The sequence below is a fragment of the Salvia hispanica genome, chromosome 3 (assembly GCF_023119035.1).
Source record: "Salvia hispanica cultivar TCC Black 2014 chromosome 3, UniMelb_Shisp_WGS_1.0, whole genome shotgun sequence".
Classification (NCBI taxonomy): domain Eukaryota; kingdom Viridiplantae; phylum Streptophyta; class Magnoliopsida; order Lamiales; family Lamiaceae; genus Salvia; species Salvia hispanica.
In genome coordinates, this window is record NC_062967.1 from 9,600,845 (window position 1) to 9,615,392 (window position 14,548).

The 14,548-nt window shown below is 36.3% G+C and overlaps 2 protein-coding genes and 1 pseudogene across 2 annotated transcripts; 2 read left to right on the forward strand and 1 right to left on the reverse strand.

Moving 5' to 3' along the window:
- Window positions 1–189: 189 nt before the first annotated feature.
- On the forward strand, window positions 190–4,527 carry LOC125211787 (zinc finger protein-like 1 homolog). The gene is made up of 9 exons (XM_048111721.1): window positions 190–386; window positions 684–764; window positions 842–962; window positions 1,063–1,157; window positions 1,666–1,737; window positions 2,255–2,500; window positions 2,613–2,721; window positions 3,726–3,912; window positions 4,178–4,527. Exons 1-9 carry the CDS (start codon window positions 363–365, stop codon window positions 4,260–4,262), a joined length of 1,020 nt encoding a protein of 339 aa, XP_047967678.1. The 5' UTR covers window positions 190–362; the 3' UTR covers window positions 4,263–4,527.
- Window positions 4,528–7,956: 3,429 nt separating this feature from the next.
- On the forward strand, window positions 7,957–9,533 carry LOC125216837 (transcription factor bHLH84-like). The gene is made up of 5 exons (XM_048118614.1): window positions 7,957–8,435; window positions 8,515–8,757; window positions 8,839–8,904; window positions 8,994–9,059; window positions 9,154–9,533. The coding sequence occupies exons 1-5, from the start codon at window positions 8,013–8,015 to the stop codon at window positions 9,253–9,255; spliced, it is 900 nt and encodes a 299-aa protein (XP_047974571.1). The 5' UTR covers window positions 7,957–8,012; the 3' UTR covers window positions 9,256–9,533.
- Window positions 9,534–10,075: 542 nt separating this feature from the next.
- On the reverse strand, window positions 10,076–14,419 carry LOC125215510 (annotated as a pseudogene).
- Window positions 14,420–14,548: the final 129 nt, after the last annotated feature.

The window sequence follows — 14,548 nt, forward strand, 5'->3', positions numbered from 1 at the left end:
TATTAAAATTTCTGTTATAAAAATGCGTAATCTCTTGTTGAATATTATAAAATCAAATCAAATGTTGAAGCCTACTTTAATGTGATTATTTATTGAAATTTTTAGGAAAATGAATTAAAGTATTTAAGCATAAAAGCGAAAAATAAAAAAATAAATACGTAATGGGAAGTAAATTAATTGAGTGTCGTCGACGATTCCTAACCAAAATAAATCAAGAATTCTCCGACACGGCGAAGCACTGAATTTCATTTCATAACCTTGCTAATACTGTCACTGCAATTTCACAACATAATTTTCGCTTAAACCCAGTAATCTCAATTTCGATCTGGTTTTGTATCCGTTTCACAGCTGCACTACCCAGCATGGTCGTCTGCAAATGCCGCAAGGTATGTGGGATGAATCACTGGTTTACGTTATATGTAATTGATTGAATTCTTCGTATATTCCAATTTGCAATCTGTGGTAGTTTTAGATCCGATCATGCTCGCCACCCCCGAAACTGGAGATCGTTTGATTTTTAATTTAGATTGTGGTTTGCGATCCAGTATAGCTTAGTGGTGCCTTTTTTCCGTTACTGATTTAGTGATTGGCGGTGGAATTGAGTACAACCATTATTTTTGTGCGATATAGAAAAGGCTGATTGTATTGTGGATAGCTGATGAATATGATCTCTTTGATTTTAGGCGACTAAATTGTATTGCTTCGTCCACAAAGTGCCGGTCTGTGGGGAATGTATATGCTTTCCGGAACACCAAATCTGTGTGGTATGATTATATCAATTCTTCATTCTTGAACAAGTGTGGCCTGTATAGCTGTTGAACAATTATGTTATTGCATTTAGGTGCGTACATATTCAGAGTGGGTAATTGATGGGGAGTATGATTGGCCTCCTAAATGCTGCCATTGTCAAAATGAGCTTGCAGAAGGGACAGACCCTCAAACTGCTCGATTGGGCTGTTTGCGTATGTCTTCATGCTTGTGTATATCCGTATTCAGATTAATCTGAAGAGAAAATTGTTGTGGCGACTTATGAATCCCTAACTCAATGCTTGAAATATGCAGATGTAATACATTCAAATTGTTTAGTGTCGCATGTTAAAAGCTTTCCTCCGCAAACAGCTCCTGCTGGATATGTCTGCCCAGCCTGCTCCACGCCGGTATGTTCTGCTCATGGAAATCCTTGCCTTTTGCTTTTCTGTGGACAATGGTACGGTGTAACAAAAATTGGCAACAATAACGATATATTCGCCAGGGATTGGGAGGTTTAAGTTTCAAGGATGAGAATGTTGAGTTTAGAAATCCTAGTGGAGTATTAAATAAGTAGTATAGTAAGAGTTTTTTTTTTTTATTATTAAACTTTTACCATAAGATCTGTTGGGAAACAGGAATCAAAGAGCCTATTGTTCTGGGACCTATTAAGTTAAGATTTCTCTACCAACATCTGATCATGACCATATATTTAGCACATCCCACTATAAAAACCTTGGATGAAGTATTTCATATTACTGGATTTATGTTGGAATCTCAGGTTTTTCTATGCTAGCTATGATTATTTCTGGTGGATGTGTGTTCCTGAACTTAGTGATCACCCCTTAGATTGTTAGCAATCATCTCTCGTTATACCATGTTACGGTTCCTTGATTAATGCTCTATTTATTTTTGCAGATATGGTCTCCGAAAAGTGTGAAAGATTCAGGATCACGTCTCCATTCAAAGTTGAAAGAAGCAATTATGCAGGTTGTATTATCATTGTTCTGTTCGGTTTGGTGCATAATTATTTATCTGTAAACTGCTAAAACTATCTGTTTTTGAGAAGTTTTTTTTCCACTTTGACAATGTCTGTCTCCCTTGACAAAAGCCATGAGTCATGGATTCTATTGATCACATTTTGGATATAGATGATGTATTTTTTTAATAAGAAAAGCTCATGTGTCACTAAGTGCTTCTTGGATTAGTTGACACTTTATGCTCTGATCTTTTGTGCTGCATTGTGTGACACAGCAATGGGTTGCAAAACTCTTTTTTGCAGCCTCTTTTACTTTGTGAAATTATGAGTCTTTTCGTTGACAATTTAATTACTAGTTATTTACATTTTGGTTCAATTTTCTATGTACATGTTCTCTTCTTTCTTGTAAATTTTCTTTTGCATATGGGTTTTACTGAACTTTGTGCATATAAATCAGTTAGGAATTTTCATTCTTCTTTTTCAATGCATGATCTTCTCAGATCTAATATACACATGATGCTTTTGCAGACTGGTTTGGAGAAGAATGTCTTTGGGAATCACCCAGTACCGTTGCAGGGACCAGAATCCCGTAGTCCTCCACCTGCATTTGCTTCCGAACCCTTGGTACACACCTCTGGTACAGTTGATAAAACTGCAGCTTCTTCTGCAAGACCTGCAAATTTGGATATTTTGGAGATAGATGGATATAACTCTGGGACGTCATCTTTACCCATTCATGAGCCTGATTTTATGAAAAACACAAGTCCTACTGGTGTAAGAAATTTTTATATCTCAATTCTTTTGTAGCTTACGCTCTTCAGTTACATGGCTTGCTTGGTTTGCATCAGTGCTGGTTTATGGTTTCTCATACATTTTTCTGCCCCAGCCTGGTGCAACCACTCGAAAGAGTGCTATGCAAGCGGACAGACAAAACTCTGAGGTTCCATACTACGCCGACGATGAAGATGCAAATACGAAAAAGTACTCTCGAAGAGGTGTGTTAAAGTTGTCTTTTTTCAGTATTATTGATCTGACTACATGGAAATCCAAGTGAACTCCTGCACTTTTTGATGGTCAGTTTTGTAATCCAGGCTCTAGGGTTTTCTTGATCTACTGGATTTAATGAATCATATTGTAGTGTGGCCCAAATCTGAAAGGCTTGAACGAGGCTACTGATAATTTTGGCTCTTATCCTTGTAAACGTGCATATGTATCAATACACCTTAGGTGCAGTGGTGCGAACCCTTGATTCTGTCCTGCAGAACTGAAGATGTTTGTTTGTAACCTCAACAATAGGTGAAAGGTGTCTTGTTGTTTATTAAGAAAAAACAAATGATGCGTTCGCTGGGGACTAAACAAGCCCTAACTTCAAAGCTATTTAATGCGCTAAGATATTCGACTAAAATACGAAGCAATAGAATGGGAAATAACTAAATAGGAGATCCTTCTGCCAGCCCTAAGGCCATGCACAACCTGCTCATCCTTGCAACTCGGACCAGCCCCAGAGACCGGCTGCAAAACATTCTCAGTGCTTATCAATACCTTCGTTGTCAACCTCAATCTCCAGTGTCCTGCTTTCACAAATGAAGCCATGCATAACCTTCCTTGTGCCTTTACAAACAGTTATTTTTATGTTAATTTTTTCAGTTTCATTCTAGTATAACTAGAACTGGAAGCCACAATTAAGCATGCTACCTGGTTTGGTTACTATGATTTTTTGTACCCCGGGGCTTTCGGACATGGATTACTACAATTCGTAAATCAAGGGTTTTAATCAGGTTCAGTGAAATGAAACAATAAGAAAGTTTGCTTAGGTTCTCTGACTTTTACATAAAGCCTAGTTTTCACCTCACCTCGAGATTGACTGCCCATGTTTGATAAATTTGATGATATAATTTTTATCCTTGAATTTATACTCAGGTTAGTTTCTGCCAGGTGTGGCTTATGATATTCTGTATTGCACACTGCTAAACCAGGCGTGTTGAATTATGAAATGTAGGTTCATTTCGCCACAAGTTCCTCAGGTCATTGCTGCCTTTCTGGTCTAGTGCATTGCCGACTCTACCAGTAACTGCACCACCAAAGAAAGATACGTCTCATGGGGATGATGCCTCAGAACGCCGTGCAAGGCACCACAAGACTTCACGAATGGACCCAAGGAAGTTGCTCTTAATTATAGCCATCATGTAAGATATCATTACCTGTAGTTGTTTCTTTTGGTTCTGAAAATTATGTGGAAAAATGTACTATCTATTATTCTTTGCATATTTTACTTCACACATGTGGTTGAGCTTTTTCTAGGAATGGTAGTTTGGTACCTAGTCAATAAGTGATTGGCAGATTGCTATCAAATTTTAGGTGATTAGGTTTTTCGACTCAAATTTTATGGTATCTTGATTGCTTCGGTGATGAGCATGATTTATTTACCAGATCTTTTTTCTTGTTTTGTAGGGCTTGCATGGCAACAATGGGTATTCTATATTACAGAATTGCACGCGGTCTGGGTGAAGAATTGGGTGATGATGAGCCACAATGATCAACCTAGGATCGGAGTGAGTGATACGGTTAAAACAGCCGATGGACAAACCTCTATTAATTTTTTTGTTTTTAGCAGACAACACAAAATCTTCAACGTGTATTTTTTTTTTTTTTTTCGGTCTTAGCAATATTCGATACTTGTCCATAACCCCCTCTCTGTTCTAGCTGAGATGTATTGCCTTCTTCCTCGTTTCCACCCAAAAAATTATTGTGCAGCCAAAGCAGTATTGAGCGATTAATCATATTGTTTGTACTTTTAGTGATTTTTCTCCACCACCAACAACAAATTAAGCGGCAGACATGATGTAAAAGGCAAAGGAATTGATGGACATAAAGCAATTTTCAGTTTTGGCGAGAGAGGTGCAACTGTTGGAGTTTTAATCTCTAACGAAGTGAGCTTTATTTTCCAGAATAATAGCACTACACTGTTTTAATTCTTTTTGCTCCATCTCTTTTACTTTATCAATACTGTATTAAAACTCATGTTATTTTTAAATACTCGTATATTCACCGAGGTAGTATCAAAGCCTTTAAAATGCTGACAAAAGAATCAAAGACTCCTCTCAAGTGATGAACACAGAGAAATTATGCCGCTTTCATTTTTATCGTGCATTCAATTTCGGGTTCTTAGAGTAGACTGAGAATACTTACTGTAGCTGTAGTAAATTATGAGGTGAAAAGATTTGAAGCGTGTCCGAATGTCAAAGAGAGAGAAACCTAAACAAAAATAAAATGCTACTACAAAATTTGGTACTATCTCTAGTGATCGTTTAATTTGCCACATATATGGCATTTTAAATGGAATCATACAAATCTCTTAAGGACAATTCTTAAGAAAAGAGGGTTGATGAAGATTACTGACAAAAAAATTCTTGCTTGTCAATTACTCCCTCCGTCCTCCATTAGAAGTCACACTTCTGTTTCTGCACTAGTTTTATAAAAATGATAATAAATAGTTAAAGTGAAGAAATGGTAAAGTAAGTAGAGAATAATGCAGAGAAAACTACATCGTAAATTTAATATAACTACATCGTAAATTTAATTTGGAGGACCCTAAATTTTATGAGTATGGCAAAACATGTTTAACCATCGAAGAGGTAAACAAGATCAAAAAGACGATCGACAATAGTTCTGACAGATACAGTACAACAAAAAAATCTGTAGTACAATGTTGTTAAAATAAGATCTCCATGATAAAACTAAAAGAACAACAGAGAACAGACAAGAGTCTAGATTAAGATATCATTTAAAGCTAACAACAACAAACAAATAGAGAAACACCGCGCGAGAAGCATCTACTAGAGCAAGAAAAAAAAAACCCGGAGCCAAGAGCAAACCACGATCACAAGCAAAGGAGAAGGCACCCTCAATGCACGAGATGGATAAACCAAACCGCACCGGCCTACTTGAAACAACGAGCTGAATATGAACAAAGGTCTACATGACTTCATGCTCCCGACTATCCTCTGACTTCAAAAATTAATTAAAGGTTCAAATCTAAATTACTTTATTGTGTAAATACTAAATGCAGTTTTACTAGTAGAAGCATTTCACCTTGATAATGGTAATAAGTCTTAACGTTGTAAAGGAACACTTGTTTTCCTTCATATATTAACCTTTTGTAATAAACATTGGGTCTCTCAAAACTTTGATACTGAATGCTATGCACCAAACTCGAACGTGCACACTGCACTCAATCTAGAATCTTCAACAATCAATAATATCATTATTCAAATCTCACTCAGGTTTTCCTTAACATATTTATATGAAAACCAAAATCTAACGTTCTAAAATATTTCCATCTATAGTATTGCATTATTACTCCCAAATAATTGCCATCGTGCTAGTAAGCTATTTTGAAATAAATGAACAAATGAACAATACAAAACAAGATGCAATGGAGTAGTATTATTTTCCCAATAATATGTGATCTAAGATGGAATAAGATGAAATGTTCAAACAATGAGTTTTTTCTTTTCCTTTTCCTTTTAACTACTTGTCAAAAAAAACTTTCAATTTATTTCCCTCTGAAAAAGTTCTATATATTTTAAAAGCAAAATGCATGATATTCTTTTTCTTGAAAAAGCTTCATAATTTTAGAATAATACAATAACAGTTTTGGTGGGAGGATAGATTATTCAAAATTAAATACTATGTTAAATATTTTAGTGTAATTATTTAATAAAAAATGGTCTTAGCACCTATTTTAAAGAGGTTATATTGTTGATGGCGACTGGACGCGCGTTTGACAGAAAATCGGATGAATCTTAGGAGGGCTTTGGCCCCTCCACAAATGATTTAATATCGCTAATTAATTTATTTATATACTCCTATTTAATAGTAGTATAAGTTAATTGCTTATAAAATCACAAAATATGCTCATTTTGGTTTGTCATTAACTTTTCATCTTCTTATTTTAATTAATTAGAAAAGCAAATACTCTATTTAGGAAACTCTATTTTCTTGTGAAATCAAAGTTAAATAATTTCAACCATGTGTGCATGGTGCACCAATTAAGCATGGAACTTGCATTCAATAAAATTAAGAAGTTATTATAGGACAATTAAGAATTTTTTAAAATTTCTGATTTATCATTCAACTTTTAAAAATTGTGGAACAAATAAGAATTCAATAAAAACTTCGTGATTTTGTAGGCGATTATCTTATTGAATATTTAAAATTTGAACATACATACATGATCATATATCTATAGTTTTCTAAGATGCTTACCAGAGAAGAAAATAGTGAAAAAAGAAAAAGATCTCGCTCTCCTGTCATTTGAACGTTGATGAAAATATTTTATTGTACATTAGTCAAATGAACTAAGTACTTTTATTTTTCAACGTCTTAATGAATTTCTCCCCTGTAGCAGTAATAGAAATAAACAAAAAAAATATAAATGTATCTCTACCTCTAATTTTCCAGCTCAGGCCAGTCTGTTTAGATTTAATTGTTACAATCTTTACAAGAGATGTAATTTACTAATAGTTACGACCATGATCCAATGTGGCTCCGACAAATCAATGCATTATGCAAATCCATGTATCACAGTACTGTTATAGAGCTACTGCCCACTGAGCTACATATCTTACTTATTTCACAAATTCTTAATTTGAATAATCTTCTTCCTTCGTTAATATTAATTTGCCTAGCTGTTGAACTATTATGTAATCTTGACCTAATGTGGTATCCATTATAAGCATATATTATACCCATTTACGCGTGTTTGAAGCGTACGCCTCTAATAATTTTTAAAAAAAGGTACTCTTTCTCTCTCTCTCTCTCTCCGCATCCGAAATGCAGAGTTGAGGAATTTATGTTAGGGACACTTTTTTTTTTGGATTAGAAAGAGGCATCCGACAATAGCCAAGCTGGAAGATATTATGTCCTGTTTGGTAGTTCAAGATATACTCCCACGATCGTTAACTGTCATTCCACTTATTTAGGCATTAATTTAATGCTTCGAAAACGACACCCACGTTGTCCAGATGCCATTCCCTCTCTACTTACCAAATCTAAACTCAAAGATCTGATGTCAGTTAATCATAATTGCTCAAATGATTGGTTTATGATATTGGTTAAATCTGTTTATCAAGTTGTCTCAATTTTGAACTAAGTCTTCTCTTAGCTGTCTAATTTTAATTAGTAGAAAATACTCCACTTAGCTAAGAGTATAAATATGTCGCCTTGATTCATTTTCTATAGCAAGAAAACAAAAGACACAAGGCTTAATTCTGATTGAGTATATATGGAAACTGTGGGAGCAATCTGTGAAGGGGAATGGAACTCTAGCTTTAGCGGGATCTGCTCAGACGAGGCGGACTTCATGGCGCAGCTGCTCGGGAACTGCTCTGTCCCGAGTGCTGCTTTCTGGGCTGCAAATGACGGAGATTTTGCTGCCAAGGACACCAATGCCACCACCATCTTTTCCTTTTCACTTGGAAATAATAACAGCATCACTTTGAGTTACCCTTATGTGAGCAACAACACCTCTTTGATGGCAATGGACTACTCTGTGCTTGATGCCAAGAACAGTGTTTTGGAAGGCGATTGCTTCCTAAACGACGGAAGCTCAGAGGACAAACTGCCCGGAGAAGTTCTTCAAGAATCATCACATATCACCACCCATTCTCATCATATATCCAAGAAAAGGCCTCAAATCCCTACAGGAGTAAGTAGACTAACTAGGTCTCTTTCTCTCTCTCTTTTAATTTCTTGCAGTGAATTAATATCTTGTAATTGCAATGCAGTGTCAAAGAAACAAGAGGCTCAAGAAATGTGCTAAGGCTGAAGATGAAAATGACACCAACAATACTACTAGCACTAATCTGGTGCTTCACAGACAGAGCTCATCGAGTGGCTGCTGCTCAGAGGACGAATCAAATGCTTCCAAGTCGAGCTCGAGCTCGAGGAGAAGTGGAGCTCAGGACATGAAGGGAAAGGCTAGAGCGAGTAGGGGATCGGCTACTGATCCACAGAGCTTATATGCAAGGGTAAATTTCAATCTTTGCATGACCACCATTTTCATCTTTTTGACCATTTGTTGTTTCTCACTCTTTTACACAATCTTATAGAAAAGAAGAGAGAGAATCAATGAGAGATTGAGAATCCTGCAGAACTTAGTGCCAAATGGAACTAAGGTGAGCATAGCTCAGAAAAGAATTGACTGCATTGAATGATGTTTGATGATTTATACATGTTCCTAAGTAGACAACCTTTGTTATCACAGGTTGATATTAGTACAATGCTTGAAGAGGCTGTCCAATATGTCAAATTCTTGCAGCTGCAGATTAAGGTAAAAAAAATACTAGTATTGGTTAATTAATGTTTTGGTTTTGGGATTAGCCAATCTTGACACTGAGCACCATTTGTATTGTTGATATATGCAGCTATTGAGCTCAGATGATCTATGGATGTATTCTCCTATTGCCTACAATGGAATGGATTTAGGACTTGACTTGAAGATTCCCTCTCCAAAACCACAATCATGATGCAGATTGCAGATGATGATGACAAAGAGCTTTTCTGTGAATAAATACCACATCATAGACCTAATGGAAGCCATTTCTGCAATGGATTCTTGATTTTATTTTATTTTATTTTTTGGAATACATGTACACTAAAATATAACCGAGGCAAAGACAACATCTTCTCATTGATGAGGACTGATAAACCATTATTTTTTAGGTTCTCTTATATAAAGTTCACTATTCTCATGGAATAAGCCATGAAGGATGAGTAATATTCAAATCATAAGAGTTTCTGTGTATTTCTTTTGTTGGAGGGAGAGTGTCTCAAGGCATTGTTTTAGCAATCAAACGCTCTAGTTTTTAATGTTTGATATACTAAATACTAATAAGAAATTAATTATAAATTTTCAGCTAGCTAGTAATAAGTAATCACAATAACCAATACTATTTGACTAGAGTCGAAATATCAGCATTCTTAACGCATTCAAATAATTGTTTCAATCATCATTCATCCTAAATCTCCATTTACATACCCTCAAAAAAATCATTTATAAAAGTTCCATAAAACACCCTAGTTTTTCACCACATTTAATTAATACAAAATTCACTTTTGTGATAACAAGGGTATCTCTCCTTACATCAAGAAAAAGGCAATCGGCATTTTGATGCATTATCTATTCTACGCAAACTGCTATCTGCTAAAATGTACTCCCTCCGTAGTCCGTTCCATAGTAATAGAGTCATTTTGTCATTTTGGTACGTTCCATAGTAATAGAGTCATTTCTCTTTTTAGTAAAAGTCAACACATTTTTCCACACCTACTTTACTCTCTCTTACCTACTTTTTTCATTTTCTACATTATTCTCTCTTTACTTAAACTCACCTAACACAATTTTTCTTAATCTACGTGACGAAAAAAAACGCCTCCATTACTATGGAACGGAGGGAGTACACAGTTAAAACCTATCACCTTTCAAATACATTTGAGGGTCGATTTCATTGACCCAACAAAGTTTTACTAATATATTTAACTCTTATCTTCACAACCTCGTTAGAGCCCCCTACATCACCCTTGCATGCCAACACATATTTGCCATCTTCAAGCATGTTCTTCGTTTACATGATTTACGACTCCGTTTTGGCTGTCTAGGGGCATGTATTGTGCCATTATAGCCCGTATCTCCGAGTCCATATACGGCTGAGAAACATTCATGCTAAGAGACTTTAAAGTAGCCTAACTAGGAAACAACATGTTCTCACTGAGTAATATCGTGGATCCATGAATGATATGAAACAAGGTTAAATCATGACATACTAGATGTTTAGAATACATACCCTCAACCTATATCTGTACAGCAGATATGCTCCACAGGTAGCCATAGCCAATCCGAGAAAAATGACCCAAACAGCAGTCCAGGCAGACCTGACCTCGGTAGCCCTCTTACCTGCACAAGAAGCATATCAGAATAAAAATGGAAGAATCAAAGTGAACCAGTGATTCACAAAAAGAATGAACATGAACTGACTTATGCAGGTATCATGGTCCCTGATGTACAACAGGTCTGCACTACATGAGCACTCATAATTGCCCCATGTATTCTTGCAACTGCATTCAGGGCACTGACATGCCTTTTTTTCGCTACATTAATCAACATCTGTATGCAGAAAAGAAACCTTTAAATCCTGGAGGGCATGTGCATTTCCCATCATCATTATCCTGTTAAAAAGGAATGCCAAAAATTTTATATCGGACCAAATAATTAATTTTGGAAATAATAACTAAACATCATAAGAAAGTAAGAAACCAACCACACAAGCAGAGAAAGTGATCCCATTTTTGGTGTCGTGCCAGCATCCACCATTAGTGATTTTGCAGCGCCCAGGTCCACTTGCTGCATTAAATATGGGAAAAAATTATGACAACTAGACAATTATCTCCAAACAGCTTAAGATATTTTTGCAAGGAAATAAGAGTTTTGTCTCCTAATTCTAGCGGATAAATAAAGATTTGAAGTGGTCTACCAAATATAATTCCTACAAACAAGAACTATGGTTAAAAAATATACAGAACTAATTGTTCTATTTTTGCACTAGCCCATTGATTTACAAGATGATGTGAGTGAGCATCTAGGAGAGAATTATATGCCTTCAACACTAGTATCAGAATCCACATGGAAAGCACTGTCATAATTTATGATTTTAATAAAAAATTAGAAGTACTGGCATGCAGTTCTATGTGGCTTTAAATATGGGACAAAACCTCCACTTTTCACCCTTCATGTTAGTTGCTGAAATTTTGTCCACATATTACCGAGTATGTTACTATGTAAGGTTGAAAGAAACAATCATTGGTGAGGTTGCATATATCATCATATTATGGAAGCCATGCGCCTACTCCAGTTCATGATAATAATGTGAATAACTACACAACCAAGACCCCTCACAGCAATGTTGACACATGATTCATTTGATTAGCACTTCACATATAATTCCGTGATGTATTACAAAGTTTGTGCGATCTTGTTTAAATGCATGGCACAAAAAACTAGATCCAAGCGATCAAAAGATGCTTGTGTATATTTATTTCTAAAATGAAAAATGACCGCATAAGATAAACTTTATACATGCTTACATTGCTTACTACTCTCAATTGTTAAAAAAAAAACAACTTTCAAACACCGGTTTTATGTCGTTAGAGGCATTACAGCTATAAAGAAATAATGAGGATCATAAAAACAACCAGCTTCTTCCAGTTTACTTACCAACGCAAGAGCTATAACCATCTCCCTTAAACTGCACGCCATTAACTACTGGGCATTCACACACTCTTCCTCTAAATGTATCCTGGATGTGCGTAGAATAGATGTTAGAAATTAGCAACCTCTGCAATGATAAAAATAATTTTGGTCAAGCACCTTGCAAGCAGTAATATTGTTTGGTTTGTCTTCCCAACAGCCACCATTGTTATCCAAGCACTCATTTGTTTCTACATCTGCAGTTACCAGATCAATTAATCCAAGTTGTAGATGTGAATGGACGCTTTCATTATGGCACGATTTACTCTCAAAATATCTTACCACCACTTAAACAAACAGATGGCTCTGTTGTTTCCTCAAAACCAGCACATAAAGCCTTCAATACTGCCCCTTTCTCCAATTTTCCTGTACAGCAGGCACATTAGATAATTATAATATGAGAGGTAATTATATTAAGCAGTGAGCATACCCCGATATTGCCGATTATTCACCACAAGGGTAGGCAATATGGTTACGTCACCGCGTGAGCCTTTGCCAACCTGCAGGACTTGTACTTCTCAGAAATTTTACACAATCATCTTCAAGACAAAAAGGTGGTGCAAACAAAATTTCTGTTTTACTTCAAAACTGTTTCCAAACTTTGTTGTAATACTAACCTGAGCATCCTGCTCTTCCTTCAGAACCTGATTGTCCGAATCAGCCTCAGGATCACCCATGCATTTTTCAATTTTTTTCAGATCAAGCCCTGATTTGCAAGAAACATCAGTACATGAGTATTCCACAACAAAGGCATGTGTGTTAATGAGAAAGACATAAGCAACCACCTAATGATTTGATGACACCCTCAGCACATTCCTTATTGTATTTCTTCTCTTTCATGGGGCATCTAATTTGGAAATCTGTAACATAATCCCACCATATCCAAGGCTTTTTAGTTTCATTGGCTACCCTGAACACACATAGCTGCCTCAAGTTTTCAATGACAACGTCTTTTCCCTCGTAACCTGTGCTGAAATCTTGCTCAGGGTCTGGAGCACAATATCTTCCATGGTTTATGCATTGAGACCTGCACTGCTTGCTAATGGTAAATGCCTGAGGGCAATACCATGTGATATAATGTGGCGTGAATTGAGTATAACCAGACTTCTCGAGAATCTGAGCTGCACCCTTAAAATCCTTCACAAACTCCATCAGCATATCACATTTGAATCCACACTCACCGTTGCTATTAGTCCACAGTTCATATTCAACCCGATCATCGGGATGGGGAACAGCTTCTCTCCAATCAAGATTCACATTTACCATGCCACCTTTATTGATCGCCTCCTTCAATTTTTCGCCAAAACTTTTGTCGATCAATGCAGATGGAATTGTTATGTTTGTCATATATTTTTCAGCTTTAGAACTTTCTTCAGGCGAGTCCATTGTGATCAATGCTTCATCAATGTAATCAGCCACTAAAACTGCCGCAGCACCAGCATTTTGGGCATTCCAAACCTTTAAAGCAAAAAATACAATCTGCAGCGGACATGAAGCATAATAAATAACAGTAGAATTGAGTCCATCCCAGAAAAATGATGAGAAATTATGCTTTTAGCCCACCAACCAGACAATGTAAAAACAAAATTCCAAATACGTCCTAGAAATCAAATGAATAACATGATATGTCAACTAACTAAATAACCATCCTAAGAAAAGAACTGTCAAAATCAGATTGATATAAAAATCAATAGAATAAGCCGAAAGGGAATCGTTCAAAACTAGGGATACTGCCTATAAATAACAGGCTTCAAAGCAAAATTAGAAACCAAGTAAGCTAACAAAAGAAGACATCTCACTATCTCGCAAAAACAACACCATCAAATTAGGCCTCTTTATCATCGTCGTCAAAAGCCCCCTTTGACTACTGGAGATGCCAGTCACACCTGAACATTAGGTAAAGAAAGGACCGTACCTCCGCGATCGAGAAGAACAAAATTAGGCATCGCTCCAGGTTTAGCCTTGAAAGAAATCCCAAAATCGTCACATCCTTTCTGATTATCCTTCGGATACACCACAGCTCCGGCCATGCTTCCACCGTATTGTGGAATCCCGAAATTACCGATGGCGCTATCGTGATTACCCTTTATGCTATCTGGCGACATGACCTTCAAACTGTTCTTCTCCACCACGAAACGACCCACCACTGATTCCGTGAAAATCAGCAACGCGACTCCAAGCAAGAGTGCGGCTTTTAGTCCCCGAGAACACCCCATTTGATCGGATTTGCAGAATAATCAATGAAATTGGAGATCAGCTGAATTCTCCAGATATTTTGGGGTGTTTTTCTAGCTTTGTAGGACTTGTGTGTGTTAAATATTGACCGGGAGACTCCAAGAAGAAGGTTGAAAAATCTTGAAGAATGACAGTGAGTTGAGAGTAGCAGTTGTGACTATTTTTACTTTTTTAGTGATCAAATTCGTCATTTTGCTGCTTTTACTATTGTTGTTTGAGAATGAGGCGTGAACGTGTAAATTAGATTAAGAAACCATACTTTATTAATTAGGTTTGGTTTAGTT